The sequence below is a fragment of the Lepisma saccharinum genome, chromosome 3 (genome assembly GCF_977018435.1).
Source record: "Lepisma saccharinum chromosome 3, izLepSacc3.1, whole genome shotgun sequence".
NCBI lineage: Eukaryota > Metazoa > Arthropoda > Insecta > Zygentoma > Lepismatidae > Lepisma > Lepisma saccharinum.
In genome coordinates this window covers 8,825,619-8,851,561 of record NC_139231.1, presented here as the reverse complement: position 1 = coordinate 8,851,561, position 25,943 = coordinate 8,825,619, and the positions used below count along the sequence as shown (strand labels likewise).

The 25,943-nt window shown below is 38.4% G+C and overlaps 1 protein-coding gene across 1 annotated transcript in view; it reads left to right on the top strand.

The window, feature by feature from the left end:
* Nucleotides 1-25,943, top strand: part of LOC145984910 (G-protein coupled receptor Mth-like) — a 110,346-nt gene that overhangs the window by 26,353 nt on the left and 58,050 nt on the right. The window contains exon 3 of the mRNA XM_083118298.1: nucleotides 10,479-10,663. Within this exon, the coding sequence (XP_082974424.1) occupies nucleotides 10,479-10,663 (185 nt within the window). The remainder of the gene's footprint in view (nucleotides 1-10,478; nucleotides 10,664-25,943) is intronic.

Below are 25,943 nucleotides of genomic sequence, written 5' to 3'. Positions count from 1 at the left end.
ATAGGTTACATGAAATCACAATGACTAACTGTGAAAGTGTACGAAGCGAATCGTTATTCTTCATATACTAGTAAATTTTCACTTTAGCAACTTGTCTACAGATTTTCGTTCTACATTTCCAATTATCTTAAAAGCACACATTTTATATATTCGCTAACTACATGGCAATAATGACAAAGTTCTTCCAGTTTTTGACAGAAATAATCGACATAGGGAAATATCCATTACTAAGTACAAAGGTACAAAATTATCCACAATGTATTTGTGAAATAGGTTATTAAAATTGAACAAAGTCGTAAAATTCTATTTATGTACATTATATTTCTTTCACGTGATGGATATCAAGATCATAATTCTTGTAAACCGGAACATAGCTTGAAGAAGTAAGTGAATATTAAGATGTTCAAGACGCGACTTTTGAACTTTGTACAAAATTTCAGGCAACGTATGAGCAATAATACGGACATATAAATAACTATCAATTTTTTTCGTGTTAAATAAAGGAATATAATTAGTAGTTACAAGTTCAGCATCCGTGTAATTAGTATTACTACACAAAAATTCTTAAATGTCGTACTTCGCAATGATTAAACACACTTTTTTTTAATAACAAGGAATTAAACGTTGTATTACATATAAACGCATAAATTTACTTGTAACTGATCAGGACATGACTATGTTTAATTTGCGATAATAATTATTATTATTACTCTGAACCTACATTTACAGGAACTCTTTTTCGAACAACTCGCTCATTCAAATACATGTATCTCCCCAAAACACACGACTAATCCTTTGACGTCATCAGTCTTTTTAACATCACAGGTTGCGGCCCGTATACAGAATTTACACGAAGTATATGCATCTCGGAGACCCCGCCATACAACTGGACAACTGGGTCTCTTTTAAATGTAAGATGTAAATCATAATATCTTCCACTGAGAATGTAAATGTTCTATGTCCAATTTTGCCTTTTTTTTCAGAAGAGCCCTTTAAAGTTTGATATGATATATTTATTGAACCTTTGCCACGATTGTGCTGAAAGTTTGTATCATTGCAATGGCTGATATATTGAAGTCTCTCTAAAAATAAGTTGTTGTTTGGTTAGGTATTTATGCTGTAATTCATTATTGAAATTTCAGATAGTACAAATGCACGCAACGCCAGCTATGATTTCAGAGTGCCAGTATTCTATCTACCAGATTTAACACTGCATTCTGGAAACGAGATGGAGATGAAAGAATTTCATTATAAATTTGTCACTTGGTAGCGAAGCAAAATAAATAATTAATATTTTTTGGAAATCAATCAACTACTTGGATTCCACTATTATTCAACATTTTTGTCTGTTAACAACAAAAGTAAGAACCGAAGACCATTACTATTGCTAAGCATATCCAACAAATGACTAAGGTTAGAATGCAAGTGGTTTATCTTATACTCGGATGGCGCTTGTAGTTGGAAATTGTCGTAAGATATCATTGGCTGTTGGAGTTTGCACTCTCGTGGCTGTTTCCAAATTCTGCACATGGACCAAAAAGACTCTCAATATATCAATATTGGTTGTATGTTGGCATCAAGACAATTGCAGAGATGAAACAATTACGTCCTAAAGAGACTACAGCCAAAATATCTCCATTTGTTTACAATTTGGAGATAGAACATTTGCATTATCAATGGACGATATGTCTGATACTCTCGGAATTTTTCCCGGTGTTTTTAAAGACTCTATGTTCAATCACTGAATATTTGACACAATTCCACTCTATGGTTCTAATCAATATGGTTCTATTATTAAAGCAATTAGTGGTATTTTTATTCATATTTATTGGCTAATGAAGAAAGTTTATTTGCACGATGTACCTAAGTAATAATTTTTAATTCATGATGATACGGGTGAATACAATTTTAAGGAATTTTCAACACAAATTTCAAATGCATGTAAAATGAAATCTCAAATGTGACATTTCGTTATTAGGTTTGGAAGTTTCAAAGTGAAGAATGCATAACTGTGCACATTAAGCATAACCCTTGATGTTGGTACAATCTGTGTTGAATAATTGAATACCTTTTGCTATTTTTAGCAGGCCAGGAAATATACAATCTATTATTTTATCAAGCAGGTAAGTGAATGATTAGGTTATGTTTTTTGTTAATGATACATTTTTGAGTGACATATCGTAGAGTGTATGTCAACCACACAAGTTGTCGGAAGTAACTTATGCAAAGCTAATTTTAATGACTGTATGTGAGAATTCAGAAAAAAAAGTAGGCACATGTAACACTGTTTAAGGTGAAAAATATTATTTACTGAAAGTAATTCCATTTAGATCAAAATATAAGACTTTCAAAAACATATTGAGGGAACAAAAGGTGACAATGTACCAATTTTTTTTCATTTTTCTCAAATATAGAAATATTGGGTAGGACCGATTAGTCGGAACTCTGTTGGTATTGGCCAGGAAGATGGCTCTGCGTACAAGAATGTTAAAAAATTACATTTGCCGTAAGGAAGACGTATGGGAAACCGGAAAGAAGTGTGATGTGCTTTCTCGGTATTATAAATGTAATCTGGGACAAACCTCACACAAGTGAAAAGTGATGTGGTCTTTATGGTTCAAGAAATATTTACTCTTTCCTATACTTTGCATCTACATATACAGACTCATCAAAAACGGGCAAAATATTTCACGAAGAGTACACGAAATAGTATTTTAGTAGATATGTAGTTAGTTTTTCTTTAAATCTAAAATACATTTTGGAGCTTGATAACATAAAATATTTAATTTTATGGGTAGTTTCCGAATTGAATTTTTCATCAGATCTGTACTGTTGTAGGAATATGCAAGGTAGTGAATATAACCATTTTGTATATCCGAAAATTTCTTCTTTACACAAAATCTACCTTGGTACGGTTGTGTCTGGGAATTATAGCCTATCTTTAACATGGCATTAGAACCCCCTTAACTCTGTGAGGCTGTGTCACCCCAACCACATTACTACAATTTACTGTGTCGTTTTTCTTCATCACATAATAATCATAGGCAGCATTTTGTGTCCCGATGCTTCGTTCGATTAGCATGTACTCTGGTCTATCTAGAATGAATTTAGTATTTAGAACCGTTCCAAAATGACAATTCTTAAATACTGACATTGACTACAAGGAGATAAATGACACATCCTTCATCATGTGGATTGTTCAACGAGTGGTTCGAGATTTATTTGATCACAAAGGGAGGGTTTTATTTTCATGCCTTATCTTCAATGGACTGGCCAGCATTCTTTTCTTTGCGTCAATTTCTACTTTTACACATGTGAAACCCTCCCACATCTGTAGGAACTTGAACCGTGCGAATGCCCCATTTGTTTTTGTAATCTTCAATCCAAGCACAAATGGGGTGGTTAGGAAGTCTCTGTTTATGTACGGGCGATCTCATAAACTTGCAAGAGCGCATGAAACTGGCGTGATAGAAACTTCCAAGAAAAGCAGTAACTCATCTCTCTCTCTCTCTCTCTCTCTCTCTCTCTCTCTCTCTCTCTGTCTTTCTAAAAAAAAAGAATGGTTCTGCGTTCGAGGAGGATCTAGGGATAGACGATATCAGAAATTTCATATCGCGATATATCGTCACGGACGATACGATGCGATATTTTTTCGTGCCGTGATAGTCTCCACGATAAATATCGTCAAATATCGTGACGATATAGCGCCTACACGATATATATCACCAAGTATCGTGACGAGACATCGTCTGGTTGATATGGCCTGGAACTTATTTTTTTCAATATCGCGATATATTGTCTGGACGATATATCACCCAAAGCTAGTATCGTCATAATTTTTATAGGAAGGATTAGGTCGTCTATATTTATAAAAATGAGTAGTGGCGACGATTAGGGGGGGTAATTGCCCCCTTCCACTTCCTGCCCTCAAACCATGGACTCTCAATACTAAGCCTTGTCTACCAAGAGAAAGTAAACTGTCCATGATAAACGTTGTTTCATTGTTTTGCTATTGAAGGCAGTGGCATAGCAACATATCGCGAGGCCCTGGGCGATTTTAGAATGCGTTCTTTAAATTTGAAACTCACTGAGAATTGATACAAAGTCTTCAGGGATACGTCATTAGATTATCACATTTAAATAATAATAATAAATTACTTACAAATCTGATAATTAATTAATTTATTTATTTATTGATTTAGTTTATTTTACTTCGCGTTTTGTGCCGCTTGGCTAATTTGCGAAGATGGGGATGAGTGATGAAATGATGAAATTGATGAATGGACATTCACAAACAACCAAGCCCGACCGGGATTCGAACCCGGGACCCTTGGCGTCGCAGCGCGATGTGCTAGCCACTCGGCCACAGGGTCGGGCTCTGATAATTAAATTAATAATATGCGACGGAGAAATTTACACTTGTCAGAAGCATATTCTTGAAACATGCTTCTGGAAATCTGTTTATCCAAAGTAGCCTAGTAGTAATACTACGTCTTTAAAGATGTTCTTCAGGCACTAAGACACAACTGAAATATCCTTAAATATGCTAAACTTTTGTTATTATATAAAATCAGAAATGCAAACTACGAATCTTTAAATACTTTTTATGAGTTTTACTTTGTTTCCCAATTTCAAAATTTGTAGGATGTAGGCTAAATATCACAAACCATGGCATGAGAAGAAAATATCGAAGGACGCGCACAAGTTGTCGGTGTTTGGTAGAGTGAGTGGCGCTAAAGCACAATTCTGCATAGGGCACCAAAATATCTAGCTACGAGGCTGACTTCTCCACACAATCGGTTTCAACATCAACACATCTTAAAACGTTAGTAATTTGCTCCATTCGTGGGGAAGATTTGTTACAGTTAATTTGACTTATTTTTAATAATCTATTTTCACTTTTGCACATTATTTGTACCAGTTAATTTTGAATTTCAGGACTTATATTATAATTGTGAATCTCGTTTTTGTTGTATATGTCTGAAATGTTCTTGTACTATTAAATATTTGACGCAGTGGCGTAACAAAAGCGTCAGGTATGTAATTATTTCGAATGGCTGTTTGGGGCTAGCTACACTTACATTAATAATTACACAAATATAACCTTTACTTTTGAATTTTCATAGATTATCTTTCTTTGACATGTGTGTATTCAAAAGAAGAAAAGACAAATTCTTACTTATACCCTTTCCTTGCCTTTCTTAACAGAAAGCTGAACTTCTGGGCTGCGAATCACACTTTCATACACGTTCAACACTGAAAATACTAAAGTCCGCTAAATTTGGCCTGAATCATACTGCTCTACACTAGCTTCCAAGAGTTCTTCATAAGTTTCAATTTTGAGAAAGATAGTTCTTTTGTTGTGACTGTGACTGGAAGAGGAAGAGAACAGGGTACAGAGAACACCGGAAGCTACAGTAGAGTTATCAAGGAAAATAAACTTTGACAAAGCACTTCCGGATGTTGTTCAGGTGATTTCAGATGTAAGCACATTCATGAAACTTAGAACTTGATCAGGGAATTCGGAGGATAAATCATCTTCGTACTCGTTACAGAATCTGCATCTGAATCTGTAGGAAGGAAGGAATAACTGCTAATACGCCCTTCTTGAGTTGAAAACGACTCAAGTATTTAAATGCCTCACACCTTGCTCCGTGGCAGTTGGCGGTGCTTTATTGTTAACATATTAAAATCAGGAATGTAAAGTCAAGAGAAAGAAGAAAATACAAGATAAAGTGCGTTTTATTCAAAAAATGAATAAATAAATGAATAAAAATGTCGAAGCAAGTTTCGTCACTTTTTGCGTAAATGTTTCATATGACAAATACAACACTTTTTACAGGGCCCCCCCGACAGCGCAGTGGTAGCATCGCCGCCTTGTAATCAAGGGGTCCGGTGGAGGCACATTGTGATTCGGACCCTACTTTAAACTGTAGGTCCAGTCCCAACTAGCCTTACTGTGCATAAAGTGGACTAAAAACACCAATTCAATCAATCGACAACAATTATTACTTTTCTTCCGTGCGTCCTTACAGGCTTAGGCCCGTCAGGCTGTATGTTACGCCTCTGATTTGACATAGGCCTATTCATTCAAATTATAACGCTACTAAAATTTATAGCCTGATAAAAGCAGAATGTTTCAATTTTATTGTCAGAGACTTTTTATTATATCTGCATACCTAAGCACCTAAGCCTGTAAGCCTGAGAGCAAGTATGGTACTTTTATACCATAATGATAATGATGGTATAATTTGCTGTATATATATATATATATATATATATATATATACACACACACACTTGTATATATATACTTGAATCCGTTTCTGCAATGGCAAGAGCCCCCTAAAGGCTAGCTTCTTCCGGTCCCTCAGGATTCAGGATTTTGCTGTTTATAGATCCGGCACTGGGTGGTTCGATCCACCCTCGCGACACTATGGTACATATTAGCAGCCAATAATAAAAATCGCCTGATATTCACTATCTAACATTTGAGGAAAGTCACTAAAAATGCCTCGTCCCTCACTGAAAATTGTTCAAGTACCTCAATGTGTATGTACAAAGCGTAAATAAAATATCTTGTGGAATAAACTTTGCTATCTCAAAATCCAAAATGATCCGATCTTATTTTCCGATCAAACCTTGAGGTTGTCTGTCCGCGAGTAAAAGATCTTCTAACAATAGTGGGGTGTTTACATTAGAAGCTCTGCGTGCTCTGCCAAAGAAAAATAAATGTTAAATGCAGTGGAACGGCGCCAAGTAGAAAACCGCTGTACTTGTGAAAGAACAGTCTGTTTCTGTGTGTTCGAATTTGCCCAGGTCCTTCAAGTTAAAAGATGTGTACGAGTGTATATCTAGTGATGTTTATAGCGATTGATTCATGCAAGTCGATTCAGTCCAATTCAATTTCAAATACATTTTTGAAAAATATATATTTTCACCATATTTATTTTTTGTACAGTCAGGAGTAAATTGCTATTTTGTGGAATCATTAAAGTTCACTCTAAAAGTTCCTATAATTTATAATACTTTTTGACAGACGACCCAGATAATGATAACAGTTAAGAGGTAATATTCGATGCAAGGTTGTTTTTCAGGATAGGCTGTATGTTGAAGAAATGTCATCATGTAATTCAATAAATCTCTAACAACTGCTATTTACTTGGCTATGTTAACTAGCTTACTGACGTAAGGTAGAATGTAATACTAAGTAATACAAAGAAAATATCCTATCCTACAATGTTAGTCTCCTTCAGTTGCTACAAGACTTTTAAACACCACCACTCTATCACTGACAATTACGTAAGATATAATAACCTCCTGTGTTCATTCTAATGTTTCATATGCTATCCAATATTTGCAAATACGTATATGTGCATTCAATTCGCAACCGTGTGTGTAGTGAACGTTTAGTTTACGAGACGTGGATTTAATTTCGATTCAGCTTTCCTTTGCATGGAGTAAATGTGTGTTCCGTTTCCGCATCAGATGCAAGGCGTGTGTATAATTATGCCTAAAAATTACACTAAATGCACACAGGAGCAGGAAATTCAGGAAGTGGACACACCCTAGATAAGTATCTGCTTCGTAGGCATGAATAAGGGAGTTTGTAAAACACTGAAATGAAAAGTAATTATTCTTTCCCTGGTTCAACGTTCATGAAGGCTTTTGCACCCCTAATCAAAGGGTGTGCACACGCCTAAGCTGTGCTGTACTCTTAAACTTAAATGAACGCATCTTCTGTTGTGATCAACTGAAACTTGATGTGAGTTATTTCTATATATTTTCTCCCCCCCCCTCCCCGCTGGAAGCACAATGCATAGTGGTTCTGACTGTGGCCTACTCTAGTCTGAGCATGAAAGCGCACGGAGAAGAGAATATATCCTCTTGATATTTTGTGACATATTTTTCTTTACTACAGCTGTATCTGCAGATTCTATTGACATCTTCGTTTGAATTCCTGATACTTATAAAGCCTAAACCTTTGTAATCGTTCCTAATTATAGTCTAAAACTTCCCATACACCCTTCCCCCTTTTTAATTCCATACACGTTAATCATCTCACAAGAAAAAGTCATGGAATTGCATTAACTGATAGGGAAAATTTAAATATTTCAAGAGGACTTCTAAATAGGATTAGGCACTCATTATCGATTCAACAATTCTGTAATTTCTTGCACCCTTAACCAGCGGTTTAAGTGGAAAATGTTAGCCGCGGGGATGCTTTGCGAATTTTCTTTTAGCTGGAGGATTCCATCCCCCCGCATCCCCCCTCACTTCAAGCACTGGATATCAAAATTTGATCACGTCGGTATTGGAGTGATTATTGTGGTTTTTAGTAATTAGCCCTCCACGAAATACTACAAATATCTGATTTAAATAGTGCTTAATTAAGGGCATCCGGACCCTCCTGAAAGACTTAACAATGTACTAAAATAAATAATAAAAATATACTTTTTTAATATTTGTTATATAATCGATGGTTATTTATTTCCGCCGAAGAAATTTCCGCAATAAACTGAGAACATAAGTTTTTGAAGGACAATTCCAAAGATTGGTCCACACTACTACTTATGATAATATGCATAAAATATTAATCACGAACTTTACTTTTCAACAGTTAGATCTATCTCCTTTTTTTGTTATTCAATAAATATTCGATTCTTTATGTATTTTACATTAATTTAGTTTGACAGGACAGTTCTTTTTACACAAATTTTGGCGATCTTAACTACACGTAAGCTCAGTGGCGGCGATTGGGTTCCAAAACCGGGGGGCAAGGTGACAAAACTGGAGGGGGGAAGGACAGTTTATTTCCTTTTTTATAAGATTTAGCTTAGTGCTGGGGCAACTGCCCCCCTCGCCGCCACTGCGTAAACTACATAATGATTACGTGCTGTTATATCTTCATTCTTATACAGACTTTATATCTATTCATGCAATAATAACAATAAAATATTAATTAGATATAATAATAACTATTTTAATAATAATAATAATTATTATTATTATTTAGACACTTTGTCGGACCCCACGAAATGGATTTCTAGATACGTGTCTGTGCATAGTGGTAATTAATTTGACTTCATGAGTGGATTAAACATCTTGTATAGTAAGTTGCAATATTCTGAGAAATTCATCTTCATGGTTTCTAGCCCCCACTTTTTGCTTTTAGATGGCGGCTGCTGATAAGGGGTGAGCCCTTTCCCCGAAATAAAATTCTGACTGCGGGCCTGCTCTGACGTCACTTATTTTAAGCGTGACATTTAACTCGTTCGTGGTTCTTCTTCAATTGATCCTTCGTATTGCATTTGATCGTGTACGGATAGCTTAATGTGCGGAAATTAAAAACTTTTTAAAATGCTATGTGATTTCTATGGTGGAAAACAAGTGTTTATAACGTGGGAATAACAATGTGCTCTTATGAAAATATTCTCTCGGGCTATCGACCAGGTGAGTTGTTAGCTCTCGAAAGCCTGGAATCTTTTCCACAATTCACCTGGTCGATACCCTGAGAGAATTCATTCATCATTCGTCGCCAGAAAAGATTAAGACTTACTTCAATGTGATTTGACGCTGCATTCGATGTGCAATGGGGCTGCTCATTGAAAATTGTTATCGGTGGAGGCGCCAGGCTCGTTGTGTCCCAAAGAATCGCGTTGGTCATTTTGTTGCCCTAAGCTTTATATTTGAGCGCGATGGAATGGCTATTCAAATGTTATTTTCACCGAAGTTAAGAAATGTTAGCAAACCTTTAAGATTATGTACCAAGTCATAAGTTTCCGAAAATTACGTTATCTTGAACTTAAGCATTGATATAATAAATAAAGCACAACGGCAAGGTAGCTCAAGCGGGCCAAATTACGTATGCTTATGCACAACTTGACAATGGTTGATTGATTGATATGTTGTTTTAAGTCCACTTTATGCACAGTTAGGCTAATCGGGACTAGACCTACAGTTTAAAGTGGGATCCGAACCACTTGTGCCTCCACCGGGTATCGAACCCGGGACCCCTTGATTACAAGGCGACGACGCTACCACTGCGCCATCGGGGAGGCCCACAATTTGACAATGGATGGTCAAATTGGTTCAGGAATTTTCGAGTGGACGGTTGCCCACCCGATTCCTCCTCTGTTCCTTGTGAAGAGAGCATTTTATGTTTACATCTTTATCCAACAATGCGTGGCATTCTTACAAAGCAAAAAGTTGAATTAGCAGAATGGGATTAGTGCTTAAGAAATGTATGTGGTTTTAAGAGCAAATAAACTCCTTATTATTGATAGAGAACCATTTTGATTTATTTTGTGATTTCGTTTCATCAGCATTGGATATTCATGGACCAAACGCCACCTATATATTCTCAAAATAGTGTTTCATACCTTGAATACATTTGATATTTCTCAAACTCACAGATCCCCCTTATCTACAACTGTTTATAGTCGTCCATTATTTGATTGTCCTTTTAACTTTTCCAGTGGGTTCCGAGGTTCGCATTCTCCAGCAAGAAACCAAAGCGGAAAGAGGATATATTTGTTGGCTCTTTATGCATTGGGCTTCCCATGCGTGTTGACCGCCATCACCCTTACGTTGGATCTTCTTCCACAAACGAAGGATTCCATACTTAGTCCAGGCTTTGGAGAGAAGAAATGTTGGTTTAAAGGTGAGTACAAGTTATTCACAAAAACTTTTATATTTCGGTTTCACTAATTCAAAATGTTTGTCGAAGGTAATGCATGATTTCTTGTAGCACTGAAAACCAAGTGCTTCTAATTCTTGCTAAATTATGTTGAACACGAAAAAGTAGGGGTGTGCGGGATCTCGAAAAATCGGGACTGGGATGGGGAAAAAAGAGGCTCTTTAATTACATGGGAGGCCGTTCTTAAAATTAAATAGCTTTTACAGTTAACGTGTTTCTTGATGTGAATACAGATTTTGCCATTATGGTTAATATCATAGTACACTCCTGTTCAGATAAAGTGGCACATTCTTCAACTGTTCAATCCTAGAAGGTGTGCCACTTTATTTGAACAGGCGTGTACATATACGGAACTTCAAGTAAAAATAGAAGAAATAAACTCTGTGGTGAAACAACCCTTTCAGAGACAAAGCTTGCCAAGTGGCTTTTCATTGGGTGACGAGTGGTCAGCGCATCGAATCCTACTGCCTCTGTTCTCTGGCTATCTTGACTGGAGTCTGCTTTCAAGCAGCTCACCAATTGTCTTGATGATGCTGGACCAACATGGAAATTTTGAAGCTCCGTAGAGTATCAAACCTGAGACTATTCACACTAAAGAGAGATAACCATTCATATACATGGGAGATATTCAACTACTCAATATATCAGTATTCAATCCCATTTATTTACTCTTTGTGGCCAGTAAAAAATGTGCAAATAAGGTTTAATCTGAAACCTCTTTATATATATATTGTATAATATCAGATTTTTTAAAAAATTAATGTTTCATTTTTAAAAACACTAATGTTATCTTTTTATTGTCTGAGATATTTGTAGATCATGTAGGATAGATTATAATCCCTTCTGACCAAACATATCGTGTTTGTTTATATTTCATAATTGATTGGTTTGGTTATTTTACATCACTTTTCTGTCACTTTTGGCTAATCGTGACGAGGATGAGTGATAATATGATGAAATTGAAGAAGGGACACTCACAAGGAACACACATGCCCAGGCTGGGATTCGAACCCGAGACCCCTGGCATCGTAGCACAATGTGCTAACTACTCTGGCCAGCAGTGTGTCAAATTTGCAAGTTATGCGTATTCTGAGATATTGATAGTCAGCATGGACAGACACGACACGACCATCAGATAAGTGAGCTCTAGCTTTTCTCAGAGTTGCCAGTAGTATCTTCAATATCGTAGAGGATCTTTAAGAACACATATGAAAACTTGCAATTTGGTAGATGATGACTCGGTAATTTGTTAGGTAAACGTCCGATGGCTTCCGTGACTGAGGTGAATGTATGACGTTAGGAGGGATAAAACGAGGGGGAGTAAGAGAGAAGGGTTTTTTTGGACGGAGTAATTGGAGAGAGAAGCGTATCGTACCCAAGGTATTGGGTAAGAAGTGTCAAGTCCTAACATAGCAGAGAAAGGAATGGTGAATAAGTAATCAGGCAAAGGTTAGGTCATTGACTTGAGAGGAGTATGGGGCATGATAGTTGGAAGGGAGAGAGAATGGACAGTAGGCGAGTGGACGGGATAGAGCAAGGAAGTTGGAGGGACGATTATTGGACAGTGGTGCATGAGGAGAGTGAACTCTGACTGGAAGGTCAGATGTATGTCAATTACCATTATTGAGAGGACAATCTATGGAATAACATTAATCTATTTGTGAAGCAAGTATTATCCTCTTCTTATCAATATCCATATCGGTTCAGTCATGGAGAGTACAGAAGCTCAATTACTGTACGTGTGAATTCTTGTGCCATAACTTTGGATGTAACCTTTCGCATACATTATACTTTAGGCTAAGCGAGTGATAACCATCTAAAAGATGAATGATGAATAACTACACCACCCAATACAATCTAGAGGTTCTTGGTTCTATCCCAAACGCAGCATGGGAGTTGCGTTACGTGGTGGAGATGCTTTGGGCTTCTCATCCATTTTACGCAAATGCGATGAGAAAACATTGCAGTACGTGAAATACTGCGATTTTCATCTATTTCATCCCGAAATATGATGAAAATAATAGAGCCTTCTAGCTTTTCAAATTACGTACGTGCGATATGGCACCGGAATTTTCACTTGTTAACGCTTTACGTTGTGTTAATTATCAATTATTACCAAATATCAAGAAAAGAAAGCAAAAGGTAGACCTAGCAATATGCTACGCGGTAAGGCGCAAATAAATAAGGGTAGCGTTTCAACTAGGTTATTCGGTGATTGGTTTGTGGAAAAATGAGAATTAACATTAGGATATTGCATAAAGGTTGGTTAAATATTTTAAAGATGTGTTCGGTACTGTCGTCACTCTGTTACGCGATTGTTGAACCTAACTTATCAAATTTCCGGGAGAGTAAATAATTGAATTGCTAATAATGTCCTGTGAAAGCCACGGGGGATGAGAAATGTAAATAAGCAACTTAGTGCTTATTTTAAGCTAATCAAGCATTTTTCCTGCGCATAGGCTAAGCATAGAATCATGGCTCAATCTAGATTTATCCACCCCGATATTCTCGAAACTATCCAGTTTCAAGGTAACATTCACGAGGATGTATTAAAATTCATTGATTAATTTGAAAGTTTAGCTATTCTTAATGAGTGGAATGACTTAAAGAAAAGGCAAATGCTACCTGCACTTTTGGGTGATTCAGCATTGGATTGGTTCAATAGTTGGAGTTGAACTCAGGAAGCACAGGATATAGATTTTGTAACTTTAAAAACTAAAATTGTGGAAGAACCGGGGGACACTTTTCAATTAGAAGAACAAATCAGATTACGCTTCCATCAGGAAAATGAACCTGTTTCAAAATATGTGAGAGAAAAACAGTTATTGTTATTAAAATGAGACCCTGCCATGGGAATTATTGAACAAATTAAAGAAATAAGCGGAGGTTTACAACCTAACTTTATGACAAAAGTTTATAAAAGGGAATATGATTCAGTGCATAAAATGTTACGAGACCTGAAAAATGTTGAACAATTCAAATATCTTATGCAAAAACGTAAAATTCTAGAAACTGAATGTGAGACAATGAAAGCTCTGTCATGTTCTGAATCGAGTCGAGCATACATGCCGACTCAGCAAGCTATCCCGTTGCAGCGCACGGTCAATGGTCATGTTGACATAAGTTATTCTCAGGTTAATCGGGAGTTCGAGGAAAGATTCAAGGCACTACAACAAGATCTCGCTCAATTACAGTCGAACACAGGACTCCAGTCTCATGGGTCAGATTTAGAATTGCAATTTCAGAATCTTGAGGCTAAAGTAACTAAACTTGAAGAACATCGGAAGAAACATTCATTCATTGAGTCATCATTCTCATATACAGTTAAGAAAATGAACATAGAAATAGAAACAATAGCAGAACCTATTATCTTAATAGTAATCATAGAGCTCAGAATAGAAATACTTGGCATAACAACCACAATAATAATCTCGACACACAGTCGCAACGTTCGTATAGGGGGCGATGGCGCAATGGCGGTAACCCTCGATTTCAGCGTTCGCACTTTTCATCTTCATCGCCGCGAACATTTTTGGAGCAACAACAGGGGCGCGAATATCCAAATAACCACACTATTCGGGTTGTAAATACAAATCACTCTACTTTTCGTAAGAACAGAAGCAATTTTAAACGAGTAAGACCTGCATATGATGGTGACCTAGGTGCAGGGCCTTCGGGGAAAACTCTAACGGTCTCTACAGTAGAATGACAGCACTTCGTTCCTACGCGTCAGCAAAAATTCGATGCGACTGGTGTTATGTTACATCCGGTTGTAGCGGGGCACGAGCGGTTTTATTGTTGAGTCAGCAGAACGTGTCTGATCACGTTGAAGACATCGGAAGCGGTGGGGGAGGGGGTCAATGGATTTGTCACGTTGTTTCTTGATGTATGCTAACCTAACACGTGCGTATGTTTGTGTGTGTGTGTGTGTGTGTGTGTATGTGTGTGTGTGGAGGAAATGCGCGCGCAACCATTTCGTATGATGCAAGGACATGAAGAAATGATTTAAAGATGACGCCGAAGGTGCTGTACCCCGAAAGCTTAGCGGCTAAGGTTATTGCTCTGTAAAACAAGAGGCGTCGAGGGTTCGATTCCTGGTAGAGTCAATATTGATTGATTGATAGATTGAGTTAGTTCTTTTTAAGTCCGTTTTATGCACGGCAAAACTAATCAGGATTGGAGCTACAGTTGAAAAGTGGTGATTCGGACCACTATGTGCCTCCACCGAGTATCGAACCTGGGACCCCTTGATTACAAGGCGACGATGTCAATATTGAATGGTCTCGATTAACCTGTGTGTAAATAAAGGCAACAAAATGGTTGAGTTTGAAAATCGAGTTGGGTTAGTGATTAATGTTGTCACCTGGCAATGAAGAGGTCGCGGGTTCGATTCTCTAGGTAGTTAAATTAGACCAATTGTTTAGTCCCGCCATTATAGGTCCCCGATTAGTCCATCTGTGCATAAATAGTGTTTGAATAAAATCAATATGGCGGCCTTGGGTTAGTGGTTATTGTTGTCGCCTGGTAATGAAGAGGTCGCGGGTTGGATTTTCTAGGTAGTTAAATGAGGCCATTTGTTTTGTCCCGCCATTATAGGTCTCGATTAGTCCATCTGTGCATAAATAGTATTTGTATAAAATCAATATGGCGGCCGCGTTTTGTGTTTAGCGGCGGCGGCGGCGGCGCGGGGCGGCGCGGCGCGGGGGTGTTTTTTATTCCGCGAGATGTTTTAACCAAGTGGTTGAGGGTTCGATTCCCAATGTTGGTGAAAATTGGATATTCAATTGTATTTGTTTAAAAGTTCCGATTAGCTTTTTGTGCACAAAGAGAAAATGAACTAATTGGAAATAGAATGTTTATGCTGTAATGAAAAGGTCCCCGGGTTCGATTCACAATGTCAAATTGGCTGATAATGATGTTGTTTTTAAAATTTAAAAAAAAGAAGTGTGTTGAGTCCCCATTAGTATTTATGCAGGAACAGATATTAAAAATCAAAACAAAATGGCTGTGACTGGTGTTTAGTATTCGAAAGGTTCCAGGTTCGAGTTCCTAGTTATAATTTTTTTTTTTTAGTTTACAGAATTAGTTCTCATTTATTGCATTTGGGCGAGCACGTCCTCCCCCTTTGTGGCATTTGGACATGTTGGAGATATACATAGAAATTGTTGTCAAAGTGCCTAATAATGATTTTCTGTTTAAATAAAAAAGAAGTGTGTTATCAGTCCCGATTAGCACAAACAGATATTCAAAAAGCAAAACAAAATAGCTGATATTGTTGTTTAGTATTCAAAAGGTTATGGGTTCCAATGCTGGCAAATTTGCAGAATAACATTGATTTGTTTAAAAAGTGAGTTACTATCCCCGATTATTTTTGATACACAAATAGAAATGGGGTAATTTTTGGAGTTTTGCAACCAAGAGGGGGGTCGAGGGTTCGAGTTTCACTAGGGGCTAATGTTGGCGTTTTTAACGCAGTCCCGATTAACCGTAATGCATAAAGCTGTTTCAACGAATATCGAACCTGGAACCTTTTGATTACAATGCAAAGACTTTACCACTAATGTATGCTATGTTTTAAAACCAAAAATAAATAATGGTATCGAATTTTTTAAAAAATGCGTTACCAGTCTCGAGGGTCGAGGGTTCGATTACAACTGGGTATGTGTGTTGAGGAAACTAAAGGTCAACAGGCATGGAAAGTTTTTACTCGCCATCTCAAAATAAGTTTTTGGGCTTTGTACAGGTAGCTTTTTGTAGAAAGCCCCACAACGGCATCAACGTGGCTACCATCTGTGGGGGCCTCTTTTTTTTTTTAAGTTGGAGAGGGGCACAAAGCCGTTTGTACCATACAACGTTGCACCGAAGAACCAACTTGTCAACTAGTCACTCACTCCATCATTAAAGTGCACAACATAATATCAGATTTGCACTGATAATAAGCAAAAAATTATAGCGGCTGCATAATTATATTTCAATGACAGCAAATGGTTTCAAATGAATGGTTTTCACTTTATTTTTTACTAAGTAACAGATTTGGTAATGAAAAGCTTTAACATTTGCATATAATATGAGATTTCTTTTGGTATCCAGTTTGTATGTTGACCAAATCACAGATATACTATTACTAAGGATAGCATTAACTTAATCTAATAAAAATATATTCCACTGCATTACAAAATTAACTCATTCTGTTTTCTGTTGTTTGAATCCATATGGTAAAGTCTCGAAACTTGATGCACATCTTTTTCTTTTGGTATATACCACCTGAAAAACCCTTATTTCCGGCTTACTAACAACGGAATGTGTTTTTGTGCGTACAATTTTGTTCGAGTTGAGTAAAGTTAAAGAGGAAGTGTTGTTGAGAATAGCATTGGTGAGTGATTCGAAATTGATTGTGCTGCTGTTTTTATGGTTTAGACATATGCCTTTCACCTTGCAAACAGTAGTAACATTAGTATTGTCTGGATTTACTACCTCAAATGCATAATTTTTCGGCCCACTGGATGAAAATGCTCTGATATAAGCATTTTTCCCATAGAGTTCTTGTTCATTTGTTAGAAAAGGCGCATTTAAGAATTCCCCGAGTCACAGGTAGTAAAGTCCAACTTTTGCCCCCATCCAGCAGAAAGTGATGATTCAGTATTTTTAATTTCAAAAATAGTTTTAAAAACTCAGTTTGCTGTGCTCTGTAGTGAGAAAAAGTTAAGCCGATTGTTTCGCTGCTATACCTTTTTATTTCTGCTGCAATCCCACAATGCAACTGGAGGTAAGTGTGTGATATAAATTTGTTTTTCTAGTTAACTGTTATTTCAAACTGCTTACCCTACTTCTCTAATGGTTACTAATTTTTATCTCTAGTGCGTGTGTGTCTGGTATGTAGTTTGACCCATGTAGCTCAACCAACAGTAGAATTCACCAACGATAAGATGTAAACCAAATTGAAATGGAATAAAATTAATACTGCAATAAAAAATTCTAGGGTTCGAATCAAAGCGGGGTTATATGTATCTATATAAATTTGTTTTTAAAAACTGTGTCACCATCCCCAATCAACCGCTGTGCGCAAACAGCGAAATTGTTTAGATGGCCGCTTTATGCACAGATGGGGTAATCGGGGCTGGACCTACAGTTTGAAGCGGTGTCATATGTATGTATTTAAATTAGTTTTTAAAAACTGTCACTAGTTCCAATCAGCCGCAGTGCGCAAACAGAGAAATTGTTTAGAAGCCCGTTTTATGCATAGATGGGGTAATCGGGACTGGACCTACAGTTTGAAGCGGAATCATATCTATCTATTTAAATTAGTTTTTAAAAACTGTCACTAATCCCAATCAGTCGCTGTGCGCAAAATGAGAAATTGTTGTTTCTAAAAACTAATAGTTTGAAGCTGAGCCTTATGTATGTATTTAAATTAGTTTTTAAAACTGTGTCACCAGTCCCAATCAGCCGCAGTGCGCAAACAGCGAAATTGTTTAGATGGCCGCTTTATGCATAGATCGCATAATCGGGACTGGAACTACAGTTTGAAGCGGAGTTATATCTATCAATTTAAATTAGTTTTTAAAACCGTGTTACCAGTCCCAATCAGCCGCAGTGCGCAAAAAGAGAAATTGCTTAGATGGCCGTTTTATGCATAGATGGGATAATCGGGACTGGACCTACAGTTTGAAGCGGAGTGATATGTATCTATTTATATTAGCTTTTAGAAACTGTGTCACCAGTCCCAATCAGCGGCAGTGCGCAAACAGAGAAATTGTTTAGAATGCCGCTTTATGCATAAATGGGGTAATCGGGCCTGGACCTACAGTTTGAAACGGTACCATATGTATCTATATAAAATCACTCTTTTAAAACTGTTACCAACCCCAATCAGCCGTTGTGCGCAAAAATAGAAATTGTTTGGAAGCCCGCTTTATGCATAGATGGGGTAATCGGGACTCTACATATAGTTTGAAGCGGAGTGATATGTATTTATTTATATTTGTTTTTAAAACTGTGTCACCAGTCCCAATCAGCCGCTGTGCGTAAAAAATAAATTGTTTAGAAGGCCAGTCCCAATCAGCTATTGTGCCCAAAAACATGAACTGTTTAGTAGACCGTTTTATGCACAAAAAGGGGTAATCGGGACTGGACCCCACAGTTTGAAGCAGAGCTATATGTATCTATATATTTTTTTTAAATTGTCACCAGTTCCAATCAGCCGCTGTATGCAGAAAAAAAATTGTTTAGAAGGCTGCTTTCTGCACAGATAGAGTAATCGGAACTGGATTTCTGTATTTGTTTAAAAAGCCATAATATACACAGATAGGTTAATTGGGACTGGAACTACAGTTTGAAGCGGGGTCGATATTATCTATTTATCTATATAAAACCGTGTTTGTAAAATTGTCTCCAGCCCCCAATCTGCCTTTGTGCAAAAAAAAATAATAAATAAATAAATGATTGTTTAAAAAAGCCATATTATACACAAATAGGCAAACTGGGATTGGTCCTACAGTTTAAAGTGTGTTTAAAGTATGTTTTCAACGCATTCTTGTTGAACTGTAAACCATATAGTTTGAGTTTTTTTTATGTAAATACATATTATTCACAGATAAGCTATAAAGGGGTAACTCTACAGTTATTGTGTATTTATAGAAAATAAAAACACATGTTGTTAGGTAATTTTGAACTTTATAATTTTCAGATATCTTCGAAAAATGGAAACTGGAAGTACTACTAATTTTGAGAGGGTTATTGAAATAAGCACCCAAGAGGTGTTGAATACAATCAGAAATGAAATCGGAGAATTTAGTCAAAGTAGCTGTATATCCACCCAGGGTGTGCTCAATGATTTGGATTTGGCCTTGGGTACAGCTGGGGGAAATAATTCGATTGACAACATAGACAAATCCATAAACATTGATACTCAGGATATTTTTGTTGCTGTTGCCAATGAATTGGGGGAAGACATTGCTAATAAATCAACGGGGGTTGATTATTCACAAGAGCATAATAAGCACAAACAAAATGTTTCTACTACTGTTCATAGTTATGATAGTTATAGTGACTACATCCAATCTACGCCCTCCACCTCAATGGAAAATGCAGGCACTGCTAATTTTGAGAGGGGTATTGAAATAAGCACCCAAGAGGTTTTGAATACAATCAGAAATGAAATTGGTGAATATAGTCAGAGTAGCTGTATATCCACTCAGGGTATGCTCAGTGATCTGGATTTGGCCTTGGGTACAGATGGAGCAAATAAATCGATTGACAACATAGACAAATCTGTAAACATTGATACTCAGGATATTTTTGTTGCTATTGCCAATGAATTGGGGGAAAATAATGCTAATAAATCAACGGGGGTTGATTATTCACAAGAGCATAATAAGCACAAACAAAATGTCTCTTCTACTGTTCATAGTACTGTTCATGACCTCAACCAATCTACCCCCTCTACCTCTACTGCTATTAACAGCAATCAATCCAGACCCTCTGTCTCTATTTCTAGTGAAACCAACCAACATGTTGAAATGTTTTCTAACAAGTATAACAACCAGGATACAGGGATATTTGGGTGTATTGGAACAACCGATGAAAAATGTGGAGATATTTTCCATTTAGAATCTGTTTTAGAGACTAGAGAATTGGAGCAATGTACAAATCATATTTCGCCAGCGTTATACCAAATGGTTCTTCGGGATTGTATTCAGGAAGCGGAAGTGTGCAGACAGGTAGGCGGTGGCGATGATCCAGTGTTACATCATGTTGAAGTTATAGAAGAGACAAAAAGGCGTTACCAAAGATTCAATATGGAAGGACGAATGGTGCGTGCTCGGTTGCGGGGGGCACCACACAATGAGAATCCGGTGATATGGGTTCAGGAGGGATTGCAAGAACTGATCCAACATGTTCTACGTGATGTGGCCGAGCATGACCAAGTTGGTATTACCATCAGAAATGAAGATCACCCTGATCGCCCTTTTTGGTTATCTTTTCGGGAAGCACAGGCGATAAATATGGAGATATTGTGGGCAGCATTGGAAAAAGTATTGCAGAGCAATACAACATTTCTTTCTGACAACAATTTCTATGTACATCTCCATCATGTCCAAATGCCACGAGGGGGAGGACGTGTTCGCCAAAATGCAATGAATGGGGAACAATTCTGTAAACTAAAAAAGTAGAGCAGTGGCACGGGTTCAGAAACCGAAAATGGCGCTCGGTGGCGCTCGCAGTGTTGCTAACTCCTCACTTGAAAAAATCACCAAGGTTTTTGTTTTTGGGTCTAACCTAACCTCAAGCAAGGAGCTGGCAATACTGCTTGAGGCTTGTTCTGCAGTATTGCCAACATCTTACTTGAAAAGTTACCAAGATTTTTGTTTTTGGGTCTAACCTAACCTCAAACAAGGAGCTGGCAATACTGCTTGAGGCATGTCTTGCAGTATTGCCAACTCGGGCAAGGCGTAGCCTTTTGGGTGTATGTTAACCTCACAGTGTTGCCAACTCGGCGTAGTTTTTTACGCTGTATAATTTTTTAGCTTTTTTGTGTGTGAGTGTATATGTGTTACCAACTCGGCGTAGCCTTTTGGGTGTATGTTAACCTCACAGTTTTGGCAACTCGGCGTAGCTTTTTGGGTGTATGTTAACCTCACAGTGTTGCCAACTCGGCGTAGCCTTTTACGCTGTATAATTTTTTAGCTTTTTGTGTGTGAGTGTATATGTGTTGCCAACTTGGCGTAGCCTTTTGGGTGTATGTTAACCTCGCAGTGTTGCCAACTTGGTGTTGCCTTTTGGGTGTATGTTAACCTCGCAGTGTTACCAACTTGACGCAACCTTTTGGATGTATGTTAACCTCACAAACAGTGTTACCAACTCCTCACTCGAAAAAATCACCAAGGTTTTTGGGTCTAATCTAACCTAAAACAGCTGGTAATTTTGCTGAGGCTTGCCTTGTAGTGTTGCCAACTTACTCGAAAAGTTACCAAGATTTTTGGGTCTAACCTAACCTAAAGCAAGGAGCTGGCAATGCTTGAGGCTTGGCTTATAGTGTATAAAGCAATTTGCCAACCTACTGGTATTGTCATAGCTTTTTACGAGAGAGAGGAGAGAGAGGGAAGAGTTAAAACAACTGGCAGCTGCCAACACCTACCTACAGCTTTTTTTTTGTTTGGTGTAACCTCTAAAGCAACTGGCAAGTTTGCTTGAGGCTTGCCACAGTGCATAAAACAATTTTTTTGCCAACCTACACACACTGGGCAAGGAGAGCCGGCAACAAATATATACTGTTGTAAAAGAGATGGATGGCAGCATAGTATGTGTGTGCGTGTGTGTGTAGCATTATTAACTAGTGTTGGCAACCCACTTACAACTAAAAAAAATAGAGATGCCAACGTTGCTGTAAAAGAGAGAGACCTATCGTGACCTTTGTAAACCTCTCTCGGGGGAACGATGTGCCACACGCGCGCGCGTTGGCGCCTTTATTATTTTCGTATTGCATACAATATTTATTGTGTTTTTTTTTGTTTTTTTTTTTAGGATGCCTGGCCCCTAACCCCGCCAGGGTGCGTGGTGCCCAACCCAAAAAAGTTCTAATGGCTGCGGCTCTAGATAACCACACCTCTGTAGAGTTTCACGTGTTTTTTTTCCCCAAACTTCCATGAAACCCTACAGAGGACCTCCGTAATGCATGCAACGTGTACTAACGACTCTAGTGTTATTTGATGTTGTAATATTTTTGGATATAGAGTTTTGTGAGATATAGATAATAATAATTATGTTTATTATAATATTTTTTGATGAAGATGGAGAATGTATGTGTGTGTTACAAATAAAGTTGCATGCTTATTTTTTCTAGTGTGTGTGTATGTGTATGTGTTTTTGATGTTCGACAGCATCTGAAACGATAAAAAAAAAAGAATTTTATTGTTAATTTTCTCATGTAAAAACAACAACAACAAAATTTTTGTGCAAAAATTCTGATTGTCTCGTGCTATAGTGCAAAAACTGATGAGAAAAAAGATATTGTAACTCATAACTGATGAAATTAATATTGTAACTGATTTTGAACTAGTGAAATTTTCGTATTGTGCTATTGAAACTGATTGTGCTAGTACAAAAATTTCTTATTGTGCGAGAAAAGAGGTTAAAAACTTGTTAAAACTGCTCTGTGACCCTCTCGTTCTTCACGTCGTGGACAAAGGACTTCTCGGCGACCAGGATGACACTGCATACGGTATCCTCGGGCAACGGACTGTTGAACTCGCAGACGACCTTGATGTTGGTTCGATCGTTGACCACCACCTGCTTTCTCTTAGATGTGTTGATGACGAACATCGGCCTGCGGGTTTTGAATTCGCTGGGCGTGTAGTACATGTCCATGCTTCCCTCGGTCACGCGTTTGAAAGAGGTGTAAGCTTCGTAAAGTTTGAGGTAATCGTCTTTGGTCATGTCGAGGTTGTAATTCTCGCGCGGGAACACTTCGTTGCGTCCATTTTTCAGATAAATGTTCTTGATCTTGCAGTTGTCGAACTTGCTGGAATCTTTTTCCTGGTTGTTATCGCGCCCGGTCTGAAAGAGCACTACGACGAAATCTGGCATGTCGAACTGTATGTTGTTGAACTGTGTCGTCACGTCGAATTCCATGTGACTTCCCGACGCCATCTTCTGCACACACTGGTAACCGTGAAAGTGAATCGACACCTGCGGACTCTTCAAGATCTCTGCTTTGTACTTGAGGGCGTAGTTTGTTTCGTATTCTACGATCGGCATTCTCAATTCCATGCTCCGGATGACGCACTTGGCCGCTTCGGGTAATGTGTTGGCTATCGGCGTGCCGTCGGCGTTCAAGTTGGTGTATCGCATCAGTGCGTCGTTGTCGTTGGCCGCTCTTCGAAACGTGACGCGCAATCCTCCCTTCCACATGATCTCCTTGTAGTCCGAGAAGAATCCCGGCAGCAGACGCATGGGAAAGAGCGCCGTGTGACTTGTCGTCGATATTTTGGTCCCTGCTTCGAAACCTCCCGCCTGGTAGTATGCTGCGTCTGTTTTGGATAATTTCAATGTTCCCACTGCCGTCGACGTGATGCCTGGATAGTCTATTCTGTCTATGACGGTGTTGTGTTTCCTCACCTCCACCTGCGAGAACAGGTGAGGCACGAAGTTGTCAACGAGTATCAAATTTGCATTGGGCGGAATCGCGTCTCCGCTTTCCTTCTTCACCACGTCGAATTGAAGGTAGAGGTCCGCTCTGTGAGGATGAACGAACCCATCCCCTACGTCCACGTCGTATTCGATCTCCCTGTTCGCTTCGTTCAAATTGGCGAACGTGCGACGGTTGGGAGGAAAAGATTGCAATTCGTAACTTTCGATTTGCTCCATTTTCACTATGTGTGTTATTTATTATATGTTGATCTCCACGATGGCAGTGGTCGTTGCACCTGCGAAATCCACCACGTCTCCTTTCTCGTTCGTCACCACCAACTCTATGTCGTCTATGCGGTTGCGGCATACTGGAAAATAGATCGGCGAAGAGGGTGTGTAGATGATCGGTTCCATGAATTCGGAACTGGGTTTGAACGTGGCTATGATTCCCGTCTGCTTGTGACTTCCTAACAATCCGTTCGAGGATTTCGTGATCATGCCTTCCGCCACGTTGCAGTGAACGTTTAGAGTTTCTATGGCTAGAAATTTAGGAATGTTGGTTGCCGTGTGTTTGATGCCAGCTTCGAGTTTGGTGTTGTTCTCGAAACCTAAAAGTTCTCCCATGGTACCCAGGTTTATGGTTTCCGTCGCCGATAGGATTTCCACTCTGTGCGTGACCGAATTTTGAGAAAGGTACGTGCCTTTGGGTAATTGAGCTTGCAAAGTGGAAAGATTGTATTGGCCTGGCGTGACGACAATGTGTTCGCTTCCGACGCTAATTTTGTTGTTGTGCTGCGTGACGTTAGGTATGAGGTACATGCTGTAGAATGCACGCAGAGCTACGGATTTAGGATAGACGATGTCGTCGTGCAGCGTGAGTTTCAAGATCGAAGATTCGCTCGTGAGATGGAACACGCCCATCGTGTTTAAGATTCCACAATGCTTTTTGAAAATGTTCCACCGATGGGTTATTTATTTTAGACATGTATGCGAGCACGGAGAGGCATAGGTGGCCGCAGTTAACATCGGTGAAACCCTGGATGCGTTTGTCATTATAGTAGAGGTTGGCAACACTGAGATACTTCACCAACCTGGCAGGTGGTGTGCCACCGAACGAATCGAAAACAAATGCATTGTTATCGTCAATTTTGAGGTAGCATATCCAATGTGTACCAGGATTTTTGTAACTGTCCAGGTTGACCACGCCATACTCCCTTTTCTTCACAGCAGAGGGTAGAGAATCGGACATGAAAACACCCCTGAAGTTTTTTATTCCCAACAGTTCGATCAGAGATTCAATATCGAAGTTGGACAGGGCTTCTTCTTTTTTTTATATTTCTTCAAAGCATCGAGGTTGTTTTTTTGTTTTTTGGTTATACCTTGCCCCTTCTTCTCCATAGCCAGGTTGTGACGTTTCTGTTCTTCCAATTCTGCCTTGTTCTTCTTCGAGTCGATGACGGTTTTTGCGATGGCGGCGCTACCGCCGGCCAAACTTCCAACGGCCCCTAATGCTGCCAGGATGGCTGGGATGCTGAATATGAAACCTCCGATCTTTTGCTGTTTTCGCGAACGCTGCAAGCGTCTCAATTGAGGTGTGCTGAGAAGTAATTTCATTCCGTGTCCTTTCGTCAAGCAAGAACGTTTCTTCTCGCGTTGTTTCTTGGTGAGTAACCCATCGAGGGCACCTAGATTTTTCAGATTGGAGTATGGTATCTGGTACACGACACCCTTGGGCTTCATGATGATGCTCTATATGCAATCTTTACGGTATGTTATTTATATATATGTTCTGAGATTTTTTTTGTTTTGTGTAATTTTTTTTCGGTATGTTATTTATATATAAATGTTCTGAAATTTTTTTGTTCCGTGTAATTTTTTTTTCAAGAATATACTCCGCGCAGAGCCGTTACACAAATTCTATTACATGCTTTGTTTTCTTACCAAGAAGTTCCTTTGTACCCTTGTACACGATTTGAGTTTTGTTCTCGATTAAAATAGCTAGCTTCTCGTCGGATAACATGTTAGCGTATCGATCTGGTAAAAATAGACTGTATTGTGCGTTGAGCAACAGACGCGCCTTGGGGCCATACTGGGTAGAAACAATTGAACCGGAAGT